The sequence below is a fragment of the Polypterus senegalus genome, chromosome 14 (genome assembly GCF_016835505.1).
Source record: "Polypterus senegalus isolate Bchr_013 chromosome 14, ASM1683550v1, whole genome shotgun sequence".
In the NCBI taxonomy this organism is placed as follows: Eukaryota; Metazoa; Chordata; class Cladistia; order Polypteriformes; family Polypteridae; genus Polypterus; species Polypterus senegalus.
Window position 1 is genome coordinate 71,946,637 of NC_053167.1, and position 17,524 is coordinate 71,964,160.

Below are 17,524 nucleotides of genomic sequence, written 5' to 3' on the forward strand. Positions count from 1 at the left end.
AAGACCCTGAGATACTTGAACTCCTCCACTTGGGGCAGGATCTCGCTCCCAACCCTGAGAGGGCACTCCACCCTTTTCCGGCTGAGGACCATGGTCTCGGATTTGGAGGTGCTGATTCCCATCCCAGCTGCTTCACACTCAGCTGCAAACCGATCCAGAGAGAGCTGAAGATCACAGCCTGATAAAGCAAACATCATCTGCAAAAAGCAGTGACCCAATCCTGAGTCCACCAAACCGGACCCCCACAACGCCCTGGTTACACCTAGAAATTCTGTCCATAAAAGTTAGGAACTTTTCTTTCTTTACTTAAAATAATTTACAAAGATCCCAGCCTCCTATGTTTACTTCTATAGTTAAACTGCCCCTTCCCTGCGCAGCAACTACAGTCACACACACAAACTCACGCACCACCTGATACACACACTATTAAGTATGTCATTTCTTGTGTTAGCGTGCACATTGGAGGCCATGTGGTCACACAACCTTGGAACCCCTGAAAATTTGTTGTTTTTTTTTTTTTTCTTTTTGTGTATTCCTGTCCTCCTGGCCATTGGACCTTGCTTTATTCTTAGTTATTTAGTATTGCCAAATCTTATTTTTATTTTTTATAAACTTTTCTTTCTTCATCTTGTAAAGCACGTTGAGCTATATCATTTGTATGAAAATGTGCTATATAAATAAATGCTGTTGTTGTTGTTGAAAAAGATCAAATATAAACCCAGAACATTTAATGTCCTTCACTACTTGCAAGGCATGAGATTATGAGAGAATTTTGTCAATGTAGCATTTGAGCAATGATAAACTAACACTTCATGGGTTAAATAAGTCATTATCCTGACAGACACAATCATCAAAGTTAAAAATACAACTAAAATAGTTAGGGGGCTATGTAGATGTGATTTCTCTGTGTAATTGCCTCTTAATGTCAGAAAAAGAAAAAAATAACACAAGAGTGTGATCAAAATGTTGGAAAGTCATCTGCTGATCTGGAACATTTACTTTGTACAGATCATCTAACAGCTATATGTAACACTAGCAAAATACCTGCGCTTCGCAGCGGCAAAGTACTGCCTTAAAATTTTTATTAAGAAGAAAATTAAACCTTTTTAAACTGAGGGAAAATATACCAATAATTATTTGTTAAGGATCTCTTTGTATACCACATTGTGAGTTCAGCCCTCCGGTTGCGCTGAGCTTACTCTTGAGCATGCAACGTACAGTTGGCCATGTGAACAGTAATCTTGTTTCAAATCTCACAGCTTGGATTGCTGCTGTCATAATCGGTTTGATTCAATTACGACAGTATTTGCAGGACTTGTGTTGAAGTGACATTCGGCATCTGTCAAGCGTTGTACGCATACAACCGGTTTCATCGATAACGTCACATCCAGCTTTTGAGAGTTTAAACATTCATAAACATCAAAGTGTCCACTACTGAAATCGTCACCTGTCAATCTAAGATGTTTAAGAGGCATTGGTGGTTGTCGAAAGGTGTAAAATATTTGGCCATTTCGGTACACTTGAAAGCGACAATAGAACAATTCAGCGGCAGCCATCATCAACTCACATGCAGAACCATAGGCGAAGGGCTTAAGCATTTCACTCTTATAGTACTCCTGTGTAGTATAATTATCTCCTGTACCGTCATCAGTCCACACCTTGAACCTGTCCCAGTCATTCAATACATAAGACACAATGTTCCTCCGGATATCAAGAGTGAGCCTGATATGGCCATACAATATGCAACAACGAGAATGGAAAAGGCAGGTGCCATCTCTGGGCATGGAAACCACTCGGTAAGTGACAGTTCTTTGATCGATGGTGATCACCTCGATAGACATGTTAATGGGGGTACGGTTGGAATGATAAAGGAAATGGGTACCTGAACAATGTAAAGGAAGTCTAAAATACCTAAACAATAACTATAATCGTAATAAATGAACAATAAAACAGTGGAGAAGCTGTGGATTAAATAAAAAGGCTGTAGTTATCAGCAGGGAGACGTGAATCCCGTGGCGAAGCAAGGAAGGGAATGTAGAGACTGGAGCGACGGACGGCCTTATATAGGCAGGCAGCCAACAACGTGGGAGGCGTTGGAATGGGGACCCAACGCCTCACACGGTGACCAAGCTGCAAGCTATGGACGTATATATGTACGTAAGTAGGATTCAGTTAGCGTTGGGAACCCGCGTACCAAATTTCTTGAAGATGGGCCCATAAGTAACAAAGACCGTTGAAAAGTTCAATATGATGGCCGACAGTGGCATCATACCACCAAAATAAGTACGTACATTGGTTTTGGTTAGCGCAGGGAAGCCACCTACCAAATTTCGAGAAGATGGGGTCAGCCTTCTACCTACACGGGAAGTTGGAAAATTAGTGACGTTGGAAAGTTCAATATGGCGGCCGACAGTGGCGTCATACCATCAAAATAAGTACGTACATCGATTTCGGTTAGCGCAGGGAAGCCGCCTACCAAATTTCGTGAAGATGGGGCCATAAATAAGAAAGTTCAACATGGCGGACGTTGTCGACCGTTATGACCGTTACTTGTAGAATTTCGAAATGAAACCTGATTAATTTTTGTATGTAAGCTGTAAGGAATAAGCCTGCCAAATTTCAGCCTTCTACCTACACGGGAAGTTGGAGAATTAGTGATGAGTGAGTGAGTGAGTCAGGGAGGGCTTTGCCTTTTATTAGTATAGATTGAACAATGCTTTCTGGCAATCTTCTGAGAAGAATCTATAATTGGGAGGATTCAGCGAGGGACAGACAGGTATAAGGAGATGGGACAGTATGGGTCAGGGCAGGGAGGTGGGTCTCTTGTGGAATTCTTTTAAATAGTGAAATAAAAGTGCTTTGGAAGCGAGGATCCCAATCCAGGATGGCTTTCAAATTAAAACATAGCTGACAGGTATATGCTTCTTGTATTAAAATCTGTACAATAATGACAACAATGTTGAAGCAATATTGAAGTGAAACAGATGCTAAACTTAATGGGGCCCACGCTATTCCTGCCTGTAAATCCAAACTGATCTACACAAACTGATGTATATATTTGAACCAATATATATATCTGAATGGATGCATACAAACCTTATATACACAGTAAATATATACTGTATATGTGTATATATATATATATATATATATATATATATATATATATATATATATATATATATATACACACACAAACACACATATACACATACATACATACATACATACATACATACATACACTGTGGTGTATGGCCGGCCGTTCATCCTGGCCAATACCCCCAAGCCGCCAGATGGAGCCCTCCCTGCAGTATGGAGGTTCCCTGAAGACCAGCAGGGCATCATGGACATTGGAGTTTTTTTTACACAGCCCTGCTGGATACAATGGGGGCCACTAGGAGACGCTGCAGGGAGGAACGATGGTTATTTGCCTTATGCCCCGGAAGTACGTCCGACTCACGGACGTACGAAGGGGAATGACGTGCTTCCGGGGTGAAGAAAAGGACTTTGTATCTGACCCGGAAGTGATAAAAGAATCACATGGACTGGGGATTGGGAACACTTCTGGGTCAGGGAATATAAAAGGACTGTGGCAGCTACCAGACGGCGAGCTGAGCTGGGTGGAAGGGTGGAAACACATCTGGGAGTGGTGGATTGTGATTATTGATTTATTATTGTGATTATTGATGAGTATAGTGGAGAGAAGGGTGCTTTGTGCACTGTTGCATAAGAATAAAGTCATCTTTTGGACTTTTATCTGGTGTCTGGCGTATTGGACAGGGGTTCAAAGGCGCGATAGCGCCCCCTATCTGTCACAGTGGTGTACTCAGCAGGATTCTCTAGCGTTGTTTGCAGAGGATCTGTATCTAAATTTTCTGTGGGCAGAGAATCCCTTGAAGACAACGTTCGGACACGCAGCAACAACGCCGGAACCTACCTTCACCAAGTCCGGAATGGGAAGGAAGAAGGCCAAGCAGAGCAGCATCATCAGCGGAAGAGCCATGCTCGTAATGGCCGATGCTCAGGAGGAGTTAGGGAGCGGCCTCACAAGTCCGGAGAAACATCCAGGGACCAACGATCGCTCTGAGGTACGTGCCGGGAACGTTATCGATAACCTGTTTAAAATAACACACTTTGTCCCGTACATGTACCTCGGAGATGATCACCTGGAGGCTCTGCGGGAGAAAGGAGACTTACCCGAAGACAATGGCATGCTCCTGTTTGAACCAGAGAGCATGGAAGAAGACTTCCGCATGTCGGCGGCCGGTGGGGGACACGTAATCAACCCGGTGTTTTCTGGGAAGGAGGAGGTCCGCGTCCCACTGTTTGCGCCTTCGTTTCCGAAGAAACGGACTCGGACTTTCCGAAGGGGAAGGGGGAGGCGAGCAAAGCACCGCTCACCCCGTAAGAAGGTAAGGAGGGCCGGGAAATGGCTGATCGGGCTGTAATCAAATTAATAAAAACAGACCACAGTCTGCCAAAGAAGGCAACCCGGTCCCCAAGCCTAAGGAACTCCAATTCCCAGAAGCCTCTGTGAGACCCATCGGAGCAAGTGGCGACAGCGGACGGGCTCACTGGCTCCCAGGCCAGTAGGTACGAAGAAAGAGGAAGTGAATATACCTCCGGCCGAATTAATTAACACCTTAGATGTACGGGAACTCGAGAAATTAATTGAGCCCGTACGAGGTATTTTCCAGATGCTGGCAGCAATTGAGAAGATCGTCACGGATCTGGGAGAAATGGCTGAGGCGCCCATCTGAAAGGTAACGGAGTACCTTCAGAGAATCAGACGGGAACCTCCCGTATTACATGATGTGGCGGTACAGGTGAGTAAAGCCGGTACCACATATAATGAAATAGGGATGCTGAGTGACACGGGCCCACGTTTAATCCATAGCAGGTGCCAAGTGGATGCGTGCACTACAAGAGAGGCCGAAACGTTTACAGAGTGGCCGGGGGAAGGGCCGATCGAGCCGGAGCAGCTGGATGGTGCTGTCTCTCGGAGCGATTCGGTCCTAAAGACCCCGACCCATGTTATTAATAAATCTAGAGGGGTGCAGACAGGAAAGGGTTTCTTTTTATTAAATAAATAGACTCAGCCTGTGGCAAACAGGAGATCCCAAAAATAAAGCGGGGGTCTCCTGACAAATCAGAAAAAGGCGAGAGAGAACCATTAGAGGCGGCGGGGGTTTCCTTCCCAGCAAGAAAAGGGGCGGACCTAACGTTTCCCAATTGTTTTCAGTCCCGCAGAGGGAGAATAACAGTAGGACGGAGGCAGTTCTACAGATGTCGAAGGTTGGGCCACATTTGGCGAAACTGTCTTGGATAGCGGGGGACAAGCTGTCGAATTGGACTAAGATTCTCCAGGGAACAAGATATAAGGATTAGTCAAGGCTCGACCGGAACGTCCTCTTGGAGAAAGACTTCCCTCACGGGCAGCCGCTCCGAATTATAATTCGTCGCTGTGGGAGGAGTACTGTGGTGTATGGCCGGCCATTCATCCTGGCCAATACCCTCAAGCCACCAGGTGGAGCCCTCCCTGAAGTATGGAAGTTCCCCAAAGACCATCAGGGCATCATGGACATTGGAGTCTTTATTCACAGCCCGGCTGGATACCATGGGGGCTTTTGCTCTGACCCGGAAGTGATAGGAGATCACATGGGCTGAGGATTGGAAACACTTCCGAGTCAGGGATAATAAAAGGACTCTGGGAACTCCCAGATGGCGAGCTGAGCTGGGTGGAAGGGTGGTAACACGTCTGGGAGTGGAGGATTGTATTATTATTGGATTATTGTAGTGTTTATGAGTATTGTGGAGAGTAGGGTGCTTTGTGCACTGTGCAGTTTGAATAAAGTCAATATTTGGACTTTAACCTCGTGTCTGGCGTCTTGGACAAGGGTTCAAGGGAGCGATAGTGGACCCTATCTGTCACAATATATACACATATATATATATCTATACTAATAAAAGGCAAAGCCTTTCCTCTTCAACTTCCCGTGTAGGTAGAAGGATGAAATTTGGCAGGCTCATTCTTTACAGCTTACTTATAAAAGTTAGGCAGGTTTCATTTCAAAATTCTACACGTAACGGTCATAATTGGAACCTACTTATGTACATATATACCGGCCATAGCCTGCAGCTCGGTTGCCATGTGAGGCGGAGTTGCGTCCCTCATCGTCACGCCTCCCACGTAATTGAGTGCCTGCCCATATAAGGTCGTCCGTCAGCGGCAATCCAATAGAAACACTCTGCTGCTAAATATTTGTGGGTGAAGGACTGTGCTTATGCAAACGAAGATGAGATGGTCAGGGTGGTGTCTGGCACAAACTTAGCGAAACTGGGAAACTTTTAAGTGCCGGGTCTTAGCTAACATTAAATAAAGCCGTGGACATCGCACAAGATAGCACAAGCACAGCTGAGAACCTTCGATGCATGTACTCTAAGCGGGTCACGTGAACTGACTGTGAACGCAGTACGCAGAGAACAAGGAAGAGCTCCAAAGAGCGCTGAACAAAAAACACATTACACAATTGAGAATGCAGCAAAAGAATATGAAGCGAGTGACGCATACAAGCATACTCATAAGTGCAGCTGCTGCGGAAACAAAGCACGGTGTAAACCGTAAGTTTAAATTAAGTTTATAGATATGCTGCCGCTGGCGTTTGTCATGCCTATGACGAATACGATATTTGCGAGATACAAGTTTACTGAGAAGACGCGGGGTATAAACGAGACTTTGGATCACTTTGTAGAGTTAAAATTGCTGTAATGGAGTTAAACTTGCTGGTGAAGGACTGTGCTTATGCAAACGAATAGGAAAGCAAGGTGTAAAGCTTAACTTTAAATTTAATGAGAAGACGCATTGCCGGGTCTGAGCTAACATCGCAACATCGCACGAGATAGCACAAGCACAGCTGAGAATCTTCGATGCATGTACTCTGAGCAGCTCACGTGAACTGACTGTGAACGCAGTATGCAGACAAAAAGCAAGAGCTCCAAAGAGCGCTGAACAAAAAATGCATTACACAATTGAGAAGGCAGCAAAAGAATATGAAGCGAGTGAGGCATACAAGCATATTCATAAGTGCAGCTACTGCGGAAACAAAGCACACGGTGGAAAAAGTCAATGTCCAGCTAAAGGAAGACAGTGTAAAAAAAACCTGTGCATGCAGTGTGTGATGTCTCAAATAAAGAGGAAGACGAGCGGTTTATTGATGCAGTAAGAAAGGAATTGATGAATGAAACCTGTTATCTTTACAACGGTTGACAAACACGGAATGTAACTTGAACACAACAGATCCTCCAAATACGAACCTGATTGAAAGAAATAATGATAATCAAATCCTTGAAGACAGCAACACTCATAACAGTCACAAAACAATTACATTGACAATCATGTTACGTTATTTTTAAAATGTTCCCTTTTCTTTTTCATAACTTCTTTAACATACTACTTCTCCATGGCTGGTATTTTGATATATATATATATATATATATATATATATATATATATATATATATATATATATATATATATATATATATATACCCGATCTACATACTGTCAAATAAACGAACCACACGCCGTGGTGCAACGCTGACGTCCGAGGTTTGATTTCCGAGAGGCGGTGCAGTGAGTGTGTACGCCTGACCTGATGAGCCCAGAATATATATATATACATACACACGCACACACACACACACATACATATATATATATATATACTGTATATACACATACACACAAATACATACATACATACGTATATATGTGTATATGTATATATATATATATATTTATATATGTGTGTGTGTATGTATGTATGTATGTATGTGTATATGTGTATATGTATGTGTATAAATATGTAGATATGTGTATATATATATATATATATGTGGATGTATGTGTGTGTGTATATAAAGAAGAAACCTGGAGCCCAGCACTTCCGCCACACCAGGAAGTGCTGGGGGGGGGAAGATGAGCAGGGACACCCGGAGGACTTCCGGCTACACAGTTGGTGCTTCCGCCACACAGGGGTGTGTCGGCGGAAGCTCCTCAGGAAGCACCTGGAGCCCATCTGGGCATACATAAAAGGGGCCGCCTCCCTCCAGTCGACAGCAAGAGTCGGGTGGAAGTGGACGGAGCTCGGAGGAGAGGAGTGGAGGCGGTCTGAGGACTGAGCAAGGCATTGTCGTGCGGCCAGGACTTGAAGGGGTGATTGGTGCTGCGGCACTGGGTTAGTGCACTTATTTGTAAATAAGTATTGTAAATAAACAGGTGTGTGGTGAAACAACATGTCTGCCTGTCTGTGTCCGGCTGTACCCGACAATATATATATATATATATATATATATATATATATATGTGCATATATATAATCTTCATTTGGATCTTGATCTTTGTTTGTCCACGAATGAATTAGAAGAAGCACTAGATGGCAGTAGAGAGACAACTAAAACATAGGCATTGCATTAAGAATCTCCTGCAGGCTTATACTACAGAAGACTGTAGTACTCCAGTCACACCTCAAAACACAGACATTCAAACTAAACAAATTGTTGTGCTTTAAATTAACTAAAGAGATCTTCACTTAGATCTTGATCTTTTTTTGTCCGTGAATTCCACGCATGTGTAGACCACCTTCCAGTTTAGTACATTGTTGTTACTCACGGATGTCAACAATGTACCGGAATAACGAAAGGGGTGGTGGACAGTGTTACGCTGGTTAGCTCCTGAGGCCTGGTTAGAGAATGAGATTGCCGAAGATAAAAGGTACGTGCCTACGTAACATATGAATGAAAGAAAGACAGTGGGTAAAATGAATGACAATGTAACAGCTCGTTCCGGAAATTATTATTGTTACGTTGTAGCCAGCGAGTGCTGCACGTCTCACAGTTGTACCGTGGCTTGCTCACATGTCAGTGAAGTGATCCCTATTTATGCTTTAAAGAGCCTGGATACCTATGTGTCCCCTTTTATAACCATTTCTCCGTGTATATTGCCTTACTCTTTGGATTGCTACAAAGCAACCTGCAAGATTGCAGAAAGGTTGAGAAGACATCGTGAGAGGAAACGATAGTGTCGTGAAAACGAGACGGACTGTGAACGGACAGAAGCAGAAATGCTCCTACACCACCACATGATTACTATTCGGACAGTGATTCCGAGTAGGCTGTTCCTATCGAATCAATGTCCAAGGGTTTTCTTTTGTAATTTGGTTTCCCTTATAAAAAATCATAATGCTGTGCGACGAAGGGCCCAGTTCACGACTGGCAGCCTTGTTTAAACAGGGAGCCCTTCACAGACAACTTTAACACGCGCAACGTAGTTGGGCGCACATGGCTAGTATGTATATATGTAGATATGTATGTATATGTGTATATGTATATATACGGGTATTTTGCTAGTATACGTATATATAAATCAATTTACACATTTAAAAACCAATCTTATGAAGTAAGATCGCTGTCAAAAATAACTCTTAATAATTTAAGTCAAATTTACATTTCATATGTATCAATTGCTCTAGCGCTTCTGAAAGTTATGCTTGCTACAATTCTCAAGCATAAACAAACTGTCAAAAGTAAGTCATTGGACCCACATGGCATTCTTTATCGAAGAAGAAAAAATCTATTTTTGTTACTACACATGTGCCACAAAGTTGGAAAGAGGGATTCTGACAGCGATCAAACTCTACATATACGAGGTAAAGCTTTACTCATCAGTTCAATTGCCGCCTCTAAATGGAGGTCTTGGGGACTGGAGTTTTCCCTAGCAGCATTTAGTGAACATTCATGGGCAGTCAGCCCAGGCTGTGACAATAATCCATCACAGGGGTCAGCCACTGGACCCACATGCGAGTCTTTGGGAGGTCTGGTGTAAAGTCCGCAGAGATATGGAGAGAACGTGACTGTTTCACGAGAGCCTGAAGTTATTTTCTTCCAGCCAGTTTCATAGACACAGAACTTGTGCAAAGCAGTTACTTATTCAACATTAAGAACTAGTCAAAATATTCTGCAGCATAAAAAGATATTAATGTGTGCCCTTAATTTGAAAAAAAGAAATCCGTTTTCTACATTTCCTATCTGATCAGATACAAAGGATTTACATCAAGTTGGACCAATTTAATTTTCAAAGTTTTGTGACAAGACAGATGCTTTTGTTATATCTGAGCTAGGTAAATGGGTCAAACTGACAGGCAAAGTTGGCACATTCCCATATCTAGTGAATGAAATTAGATGTTTAATGGGCACTGAAGAGAGTTAGATGGCATCGGGCTACACTAGTTTTAAGAAAAGAAAGATGCCTTTGTTAAATTGCAGTTGAACTTTGGGTATATGGGTCAAATAGACTGGCAAATTTGTCATATTCCCATATATCTAATGAACTGATTTCAGTGTGATGTTCGACTGGCATTATACAGTGTTGTATGCCGTTAGACCTCCTCTAATTTTCAGAGAAAAGTGAATACCTTTATTAAAGTGCCGTTGAGTTTTGCTGTCCCAGTGCAATTACATGGGTCAGACAGACTGACAAACTTGGCAATGAAGGAAATTAACTGAGATGTTTAATGGGCAGTATACAAGGTTAAATGTTGTTGGAACATACCTAGTTGTTACAGTTTTAAGAACATGCAGATATTTATGTTACGTGGCAGTTGAGTTTTGTCCAGACCTATGTGAGTACCTGGCTCAAACTGACTGGCAAATTTGTCACATTTCCATTTTTAGGATTAACTTTGATGTTTAAGGGGTGCTGTAGAATGTTGTAGCATTTTGTCACCCTTATTGTCATAGCTTTGTGACAAGATTCCTTTTTTTATATTGCAGTTTGCCTGACCCAGTGTGAGTTCATGGGTCAAACTGGCTGGCAAACATATCCAAAGAATAGGTTTCACTGTGATGCTCAGTTGCCATTGTAAAGGGTTAAATGGCACTGGACCACCCTAATTTTTATGTTTTTTATGTTAGTCAGTCAATTTCAAACCTATCTGCCGGAGACTATCCCAGCCACCATAGGATGCCAGTCTGTTGCAGGGCGAACACACACACACACAATTTAGTTTCACCAATGCACCTAACCTGCATATCTTTGGACTGTGGAAGGAAACCCCCATAGACACGGGGAGAACATGCAAACTCCAATATTTAATGCTATTATGTATTTATTGTCATATTTCACAGTTCTTTGATTTATTTTGCTTATTTATTTTTGTCCTAAATATTCCTTAATTAAAAGGATGTAACACTCTCTGTACTCAGTCGTTAATCTAATTCAGTGCTTCCATATAAAAATTGCGAGTGTAAAAAAAAAAAAATCACTTAAATACAGTGCTGTCATGAAGTGGCTGCTTCAGAAGTTTATATTGCGCAAAGCCTCCAATTTTTGTCTGTTTCGTATATATTAATATCTTCCAAGTGATATGATCATAATTCTGTGCCTCCCACCCCAACCCCATATTTATGACCAAGAGTGCCGGAATGTGAAGGTTAGGAGCCTGCCTCAACATCTCACTCTCCTATATACTTTTAATAAAAATCTGGACACTCAGCTAAGATATTATGTAAAGTTTAAAACACACCACCATTAATTTGTTAATTTCATGCTCTCACTTATTACTGTTAATTGCATGTTCTCATTGTTTAATTTAATTGTGTTGGCTTTATTTTGTTTTTTTGCATTTTGGGCTTTGGAGCCACTGTATTGGGGCTAAGTATGATCTCTGTCAAAGATAGCGCCATATTCTACCTTTGTGGCACATGAGTAGTAACATAAATCGATTATTTCTTTCTCAATAGTGAATGCCTTATGTGTCCAATGACGTATTTTTGACAGTTTTTCACGCTTGAGAATTGTACTCTTAATTTTCAGAAGCACAAGTGTATTTTTTAGAAGCAAGTGTCATTTTCAGAAGTGCAAGCATAACTTTCAGAAGAACAACGTGACACGTGAAATGTAAATCTGACTTAAATTATTACAAGTAATTTTTGACAGCGATCTTACTCCATACAATCTTTTCTTGCTAAAATGCTCTCCATAATTGTATATAAACATAGTATAGCAAAGCTGGCCGACTGATTTACGCATTCATCAACAAAACACAATTTCCTGTTTAGTAATAAAGTTGTCAGGATTATACATCAAAGGACATTTCAAAATGCGAATATTTAGGAATAAAAAAAATACTACAATGTAAAAACTAAATAAAACCATCCATCTATCCATCCATCCTCTTCCGCTTATCCAAGGTCGGGTCGCGGGGGCAGCAGCTTAAGCAGAGAGGCCCAGACTTCCCTCTCCCTGGCCACTTCTTCCAGCTCTTCCGGAGAATCCCAATGCTCCCAGGCCAGCCGGGAGACATAGTCCCTCCAGCGTGTCCTGGGTCTTCCCCGGGGCCTCCTCCCGGTTGGACGCGCCCGGAACACCTCACCAGGGAGGCATCCAGGAGGCATCCTGATCAGATGCCCGAGCCACCTCATCTGACTCCTCTCGATGTGGAGGAGCAGCGGCTCTACTCTGAGCCCCTCCCGGATGATTGAGCTTCTCACCCGATCTTTAAGGGAAAGCCCAGACACCCTGCACAGGAAACTCATTTCAGCCGCTTGTATTCTCGATCTCGTTCTTTCGGTCACTACCCATAGCTCATGACCATAGGTGAGGGTAGGAGCGTAGATCGACTGGTAAATTGAGAGCTTTGCCTTATGGCTCAGCTCCTTTTTCACCACGACAGACCGATGCAGAGCCCGCATCACTGCGGATGCCGCACCGATCTGCCTGTCGATCTCACGCTCCATTCTTCCCTCACTCGTGAACAAGACCCCGAGATACTTGAACTCCTCCACTTGGGGCAGGATCTCTCCCCCAACCCTGAGAGGGCACTCCACCCTTTTCCGGCTAAGGACCATGCTCTCAGATTTGGAGGTGCTGATTCTCATCCCAGCCGCTTCACACTCAGCTGCGAACTGATCCAGAGAGAGCTGAAGATCACGGCCTGATGAAGCAAACAGGACAACATCATCTGCAAAAAGCAGTGACCCAATCCTGAGTCCACCAAACCGGACCCCTTCAACACCCTGGCTGCGCCTAGAAATTCTGTTCATAAAAGTTATGAACAGAATCGGTGACAAAGGGCAGCGGAGTCCAAATCTCACTGGAAACGGGCTCGACTTACTGCCGGCAATGCGGACCAAGCTCTGACACCGGTTGTACAGAGACCGAACAGCTCTTATCAGGGGTCCGGTACCCCATACTCCCGGAGCACCCCCACAGGATTCCCCGAGGGACACGGTCGAATGCCTTTTCCAAGTCCACAAAACACATGTAGACCGGTCGGGCAAACTCCCATGCACCATCCAGGACTCTGCTAAGGGTGAAGAGCTGGTCCACTGTTCCGCGACCAGGACGAAAACCACACTGTTCCTCCTGAATCCGAGGTTCGACTATCCGACGGACCATCCACTCCAGAACCCCCGAATAGACTTTTCCAGGGAGGCTGAGGAGTGTGATCCCTCTATAGTTGGAACACACCCTCCGTCCCCCTTTTTAAAGAGGGGGACCACCACCCCGGTCTGCCAATTCAGAGGCACTGTCCCCGATGTCCATGCAATGTTGCAGAGACGTGTCAACCAAGACAGTCCTACAACATCCAGAGCCTTAAGAAACTCCGGGCGTATCTCATCCACTTAAAAATGGTTTGGCTAATTTGATTGGGATTTGGTAATGATGTAGAAAAAAGAACATTAGCCAAACTGTGCTATTTTATTGGCCAATATTTTTCAGAAATAATGCTGTAGTAAGTGGGCTGCTTTGAAGCACAGACAAGTGTGGCTACCAGTTGAATGCTGCAAACACAACAGCCACTTGCCAATAGCATGGACTGATTAGTCAATATGCAGTGATGTAGTGACTGGGAAAAAAGGCAGGATGATATGTAACATAACCTCTGAAGTGGACGGGAGGTTGCCTCACTGAAGCTGCAGTAATATGTAGGTACACACTCAACGTGTGCTATACACCTCGAGTCCAACTGCTAAGGAGGGACAAACACAGGAGGAGTTGGACTTCTCACGTCCAAGACAATAAACTGTAACAGATGGTGCTAGCACAGGTTAGCAGAGAGAGCTGATGGACACTAAGGGGGAGAGGGCTTGAAAACTATGTACAGTCAACTCATTAGGCAACACAGGGAAATTTTATACACGTTTGTAACACCAAGGGGCACCCAGAAGCCATCCTCCACTTTTAATTTATTATACCCTAGACTGCTTTGTGCAAACCTGACCCCCAGGTCTTGAATCAGTGAAACATCACCACAAAAACTCCAACAACATAAGGGTGCAATATTTCCACTTTTGCCTGCAGTATCAAAAACGCTAGCGCCTCCACTGACTGTACATTAGGGCTGCCAAATTATCCAAAACATAAGGTTTGAATGTACAAATTAAAAATGAGTAAATTAGGTTAGCTATTCTGGGCATTACATGTGTATCTGTACATGCTTTTCTTATACTTTACTATTATGGTAATGGCCATAGCAATAACAAACACCAACAGCAAAAGAAAAATAAATCCTAGCTGTACTCGAGTAACTGTGTGAATGGAGCACATGCTATGATTTTTAACATTTATCTCATTGCCAAAGTGCAGCAATAGAGGTGACTTGGTCACATTTATGGAATTATTATGATATGATTATATTGTGACTCATGTTGCTCTAGCTGGAGGACTCAGGATTTTGGACAATCTTTTAACTTTATGTATTTACTATGACACCCATAATACTGTTGGTTTTGTTAAGAAAGACAATATTTATGACTGCACTTATCAAATAGTTGTCAAAAATAAATCATGCACTTTTCTCCTCACTTGCCCTAGTTCTTTATCAGTTCCCAAACTACTAGATGCTCCAGCTGGCTGTTGTTTCAGGTAAGTGTACACTTCATGCATTACAGTCATCAAAGGCCATTAACAGTAATTGCCTTCTTCCTGACTTGTGATTTTGACCTGAACTGTTCATTTTTTGTCCCCATTGGAACCTTTTACACTGGACCACAATAAAAACTATCAAGCTACCTACTCATAACATAAATCACACAATTTTTAAAGTACAGCAAGCAACCATTATTTTTTATTATATTAAACAAATAACAATAAAAATGAATACTTAATATACATTTTGGAGAAGTCTGGAGTAATAATGTAGGTTCAGGCAGCCTTTAAGAACAACAACTCACCGAAATGTCCTTACAAGGTTGTTAAGATTCGTTGAAACATCATATAAGGTAAGCTGGAAAGGTCCCAAAATGTCTTTCAAGCTTTGAAGAAAGAAATAAAGTTAAGGTTCTCCAGTTTTCTGTTGGATACAGTAGTTTGAAACAGCATTCAGCCCCCAAATCTGTTTTCACATTTAATATGAGGAAGAACTCATATTTAGCACAGACTAAAGTTGTTTCAAGTACACTTTGCCCAAATTTAAGTAAAATATCACTATGGAGCCTTCTGCTATTAGTATTATTTTGGATACTTCAGGGGAAAACTAAATAAAAAAAAAAAACTCACTGTGTGTGAATAAGTAACTGTTATCAAAAAAATCTATTGTAAACCAAGTTTGTACCAGCTTTATATAAGATTTGAACAAAGTATATGCAAAATTACCTGGTTACACTCTTTCTCAATCATAGATTGTTTTATCCTTTACTAACAGATGTTATCATAAAACCTGAAGTTATTTTAGGTAAGACAACAGAAGTTTTAAGGTAAGGTTGTCAAACTCACTAATCATAGTGCTTAAGGTGGTAGCACGTTACATGTTGATTAGCATATGCAAGTAAGAATTTCTGTTCTCTCAAATTCTTAATTTACAATATAATAAAGTACAAGTTTTTTATGAACTACAAAGCAGTGTACATTGTGCCAAATTAAAAGAACCTAACTGAAAACTTAGTTAAAAAGGAAAAAAATCTAAATTGTGAGTTTTAAAAAAGTATTCATACCCTTTGAAAATATAAGGCAAACTTTGCTCTGGTATTGATTGTGCCAATAATTTTGTCCAACCCAATTATGTCAGATTTAGCTTTTTGTTCTGTTTTTTTTTTGTGTTGTTCCAATGCACATAAAGGAAATAAACATGCGTACAGCATACCAAAACATTTGTAGTTGCAACAATTTTCTGGGAGAAATGGTGCATTTTCTGGGAAAATTCCAGGGGAGCCGATAATTTCGGCCATGATTATAATAATATGAAAACATGCTTTTCTCAAACTTGAAGAAGGATTGTCAACATCTAGTTTAATACTCTGAACAACTCTTTAATACAATTAAACATGTTTATAAATTCTATAAATTACTAAGTAGAAAGGTAGGTTAAAAAAAGTCCAACGTCTTTTAATTAAACTGCAAAAGCAGTTCTACAACTGCAAATTCAAAATCCACAGCTGCTATGATTACATTGATAAAATTAACAAGCAAAAATCTATGTTTAAGTACACTCTTCAACAGAATAATTCTACTATTGCTCAATTAATTAATTTATAAGTTATTTCTGTGAGTAACGTTCTATAATGCCTCCATAAAGGACCAGTCAAGTATGAGACAAACAATACAAATAGTGGTGATTTCTGAAAAGTTTAAAATTAAATAGCTAATAAAGTTGTACTGAGAGCAACTTATGATCTGTAATGTAACAAAAATCAATTATATATTATTTTCCAAGCTGCATGGTTTCTGGTCAAAGCCATTTGAAACTTTTTAGTTTTGTTTTCTTCCAAATTGTGCTAATTAAAAATTTTCATGCAGAATGTGATTTATTTATTTTGTGGGTGTTTAGTGTATGCTACATGACAGGTTTTTACCCTTACATTGTCCCCAAAGTTCAGTGACTGTGATTTAGCAATAAATATTTAATGTAAATAGTATCATTTAAAAGTGTTCACACACTTCACCAATTGTCTAATTTTAAAAAATAACAAATCCTACACTGTTTTTGTGATATTTTTATTTGCTTAAGTATTCAATTTCTGATTTGTAGAAACTTCACAAAGCTGAAAAGACAGTTGCCTAACAAGGACACAATTGCCTTACAACTGGCTAACATCAATTAATCAATTTTACATAACTGGATAAAACTCCAACAATTGAAGGATCATTATTGAGGCCATGAATTTTAAGGACTGCTGCAAAAATGATGATTAAAGAGAATTACAAAGAAGTCAGAGATAAAATACAAAAAAATACTATAAAAGGGAACAGAGAACAAAATACTGTATATGTTATTGTTCTCCAAGTGGGCACTGTTAGTTCAATTACTGTGATGTGGAAGCTGCGAGAAATCACTTAAAACTGACTAGAAAAGGTTGTTCATCTGTCCAAAGACAGAGTAGAACTTGGAGACAAGCAACACATGGACCAACAATCACATTCAAGGAGGTAAAGAGTATTGTATTGGGAATTGGAATGCAGATGCACCAGTTAGGTATGTCAAGAGCTTTACATAACATTGAGACTAAGAGATGTGGCACAGTAA

At 41.3% G+C, this 17,524-nt stretch overlaps 1 protein-coding gene across 1 annotated transcript in view; it reads right to left on the minus strand.

Annotated features, from left to right (window-relative positions):
• The window catches only part of rpap2 (RNA polymerase II associated protein 2), a 125,038-nt gene that overhangs the window by 40,090 nt on the left and 67,424 nt on the right, over positions 1 to 17,524 (minus strand). Inside the window, exon 10 of the mRNA XM_039734428.1 lies at positions 15,237 to 15,317. Coding sequence (XP_039590362.1) covers positions 15,237 to 15,317 — 81 coding nt within the window. The remainder of the gene's footprint in view (positions 1 to 15,236; positions 15,318 to 17,524) is intronic.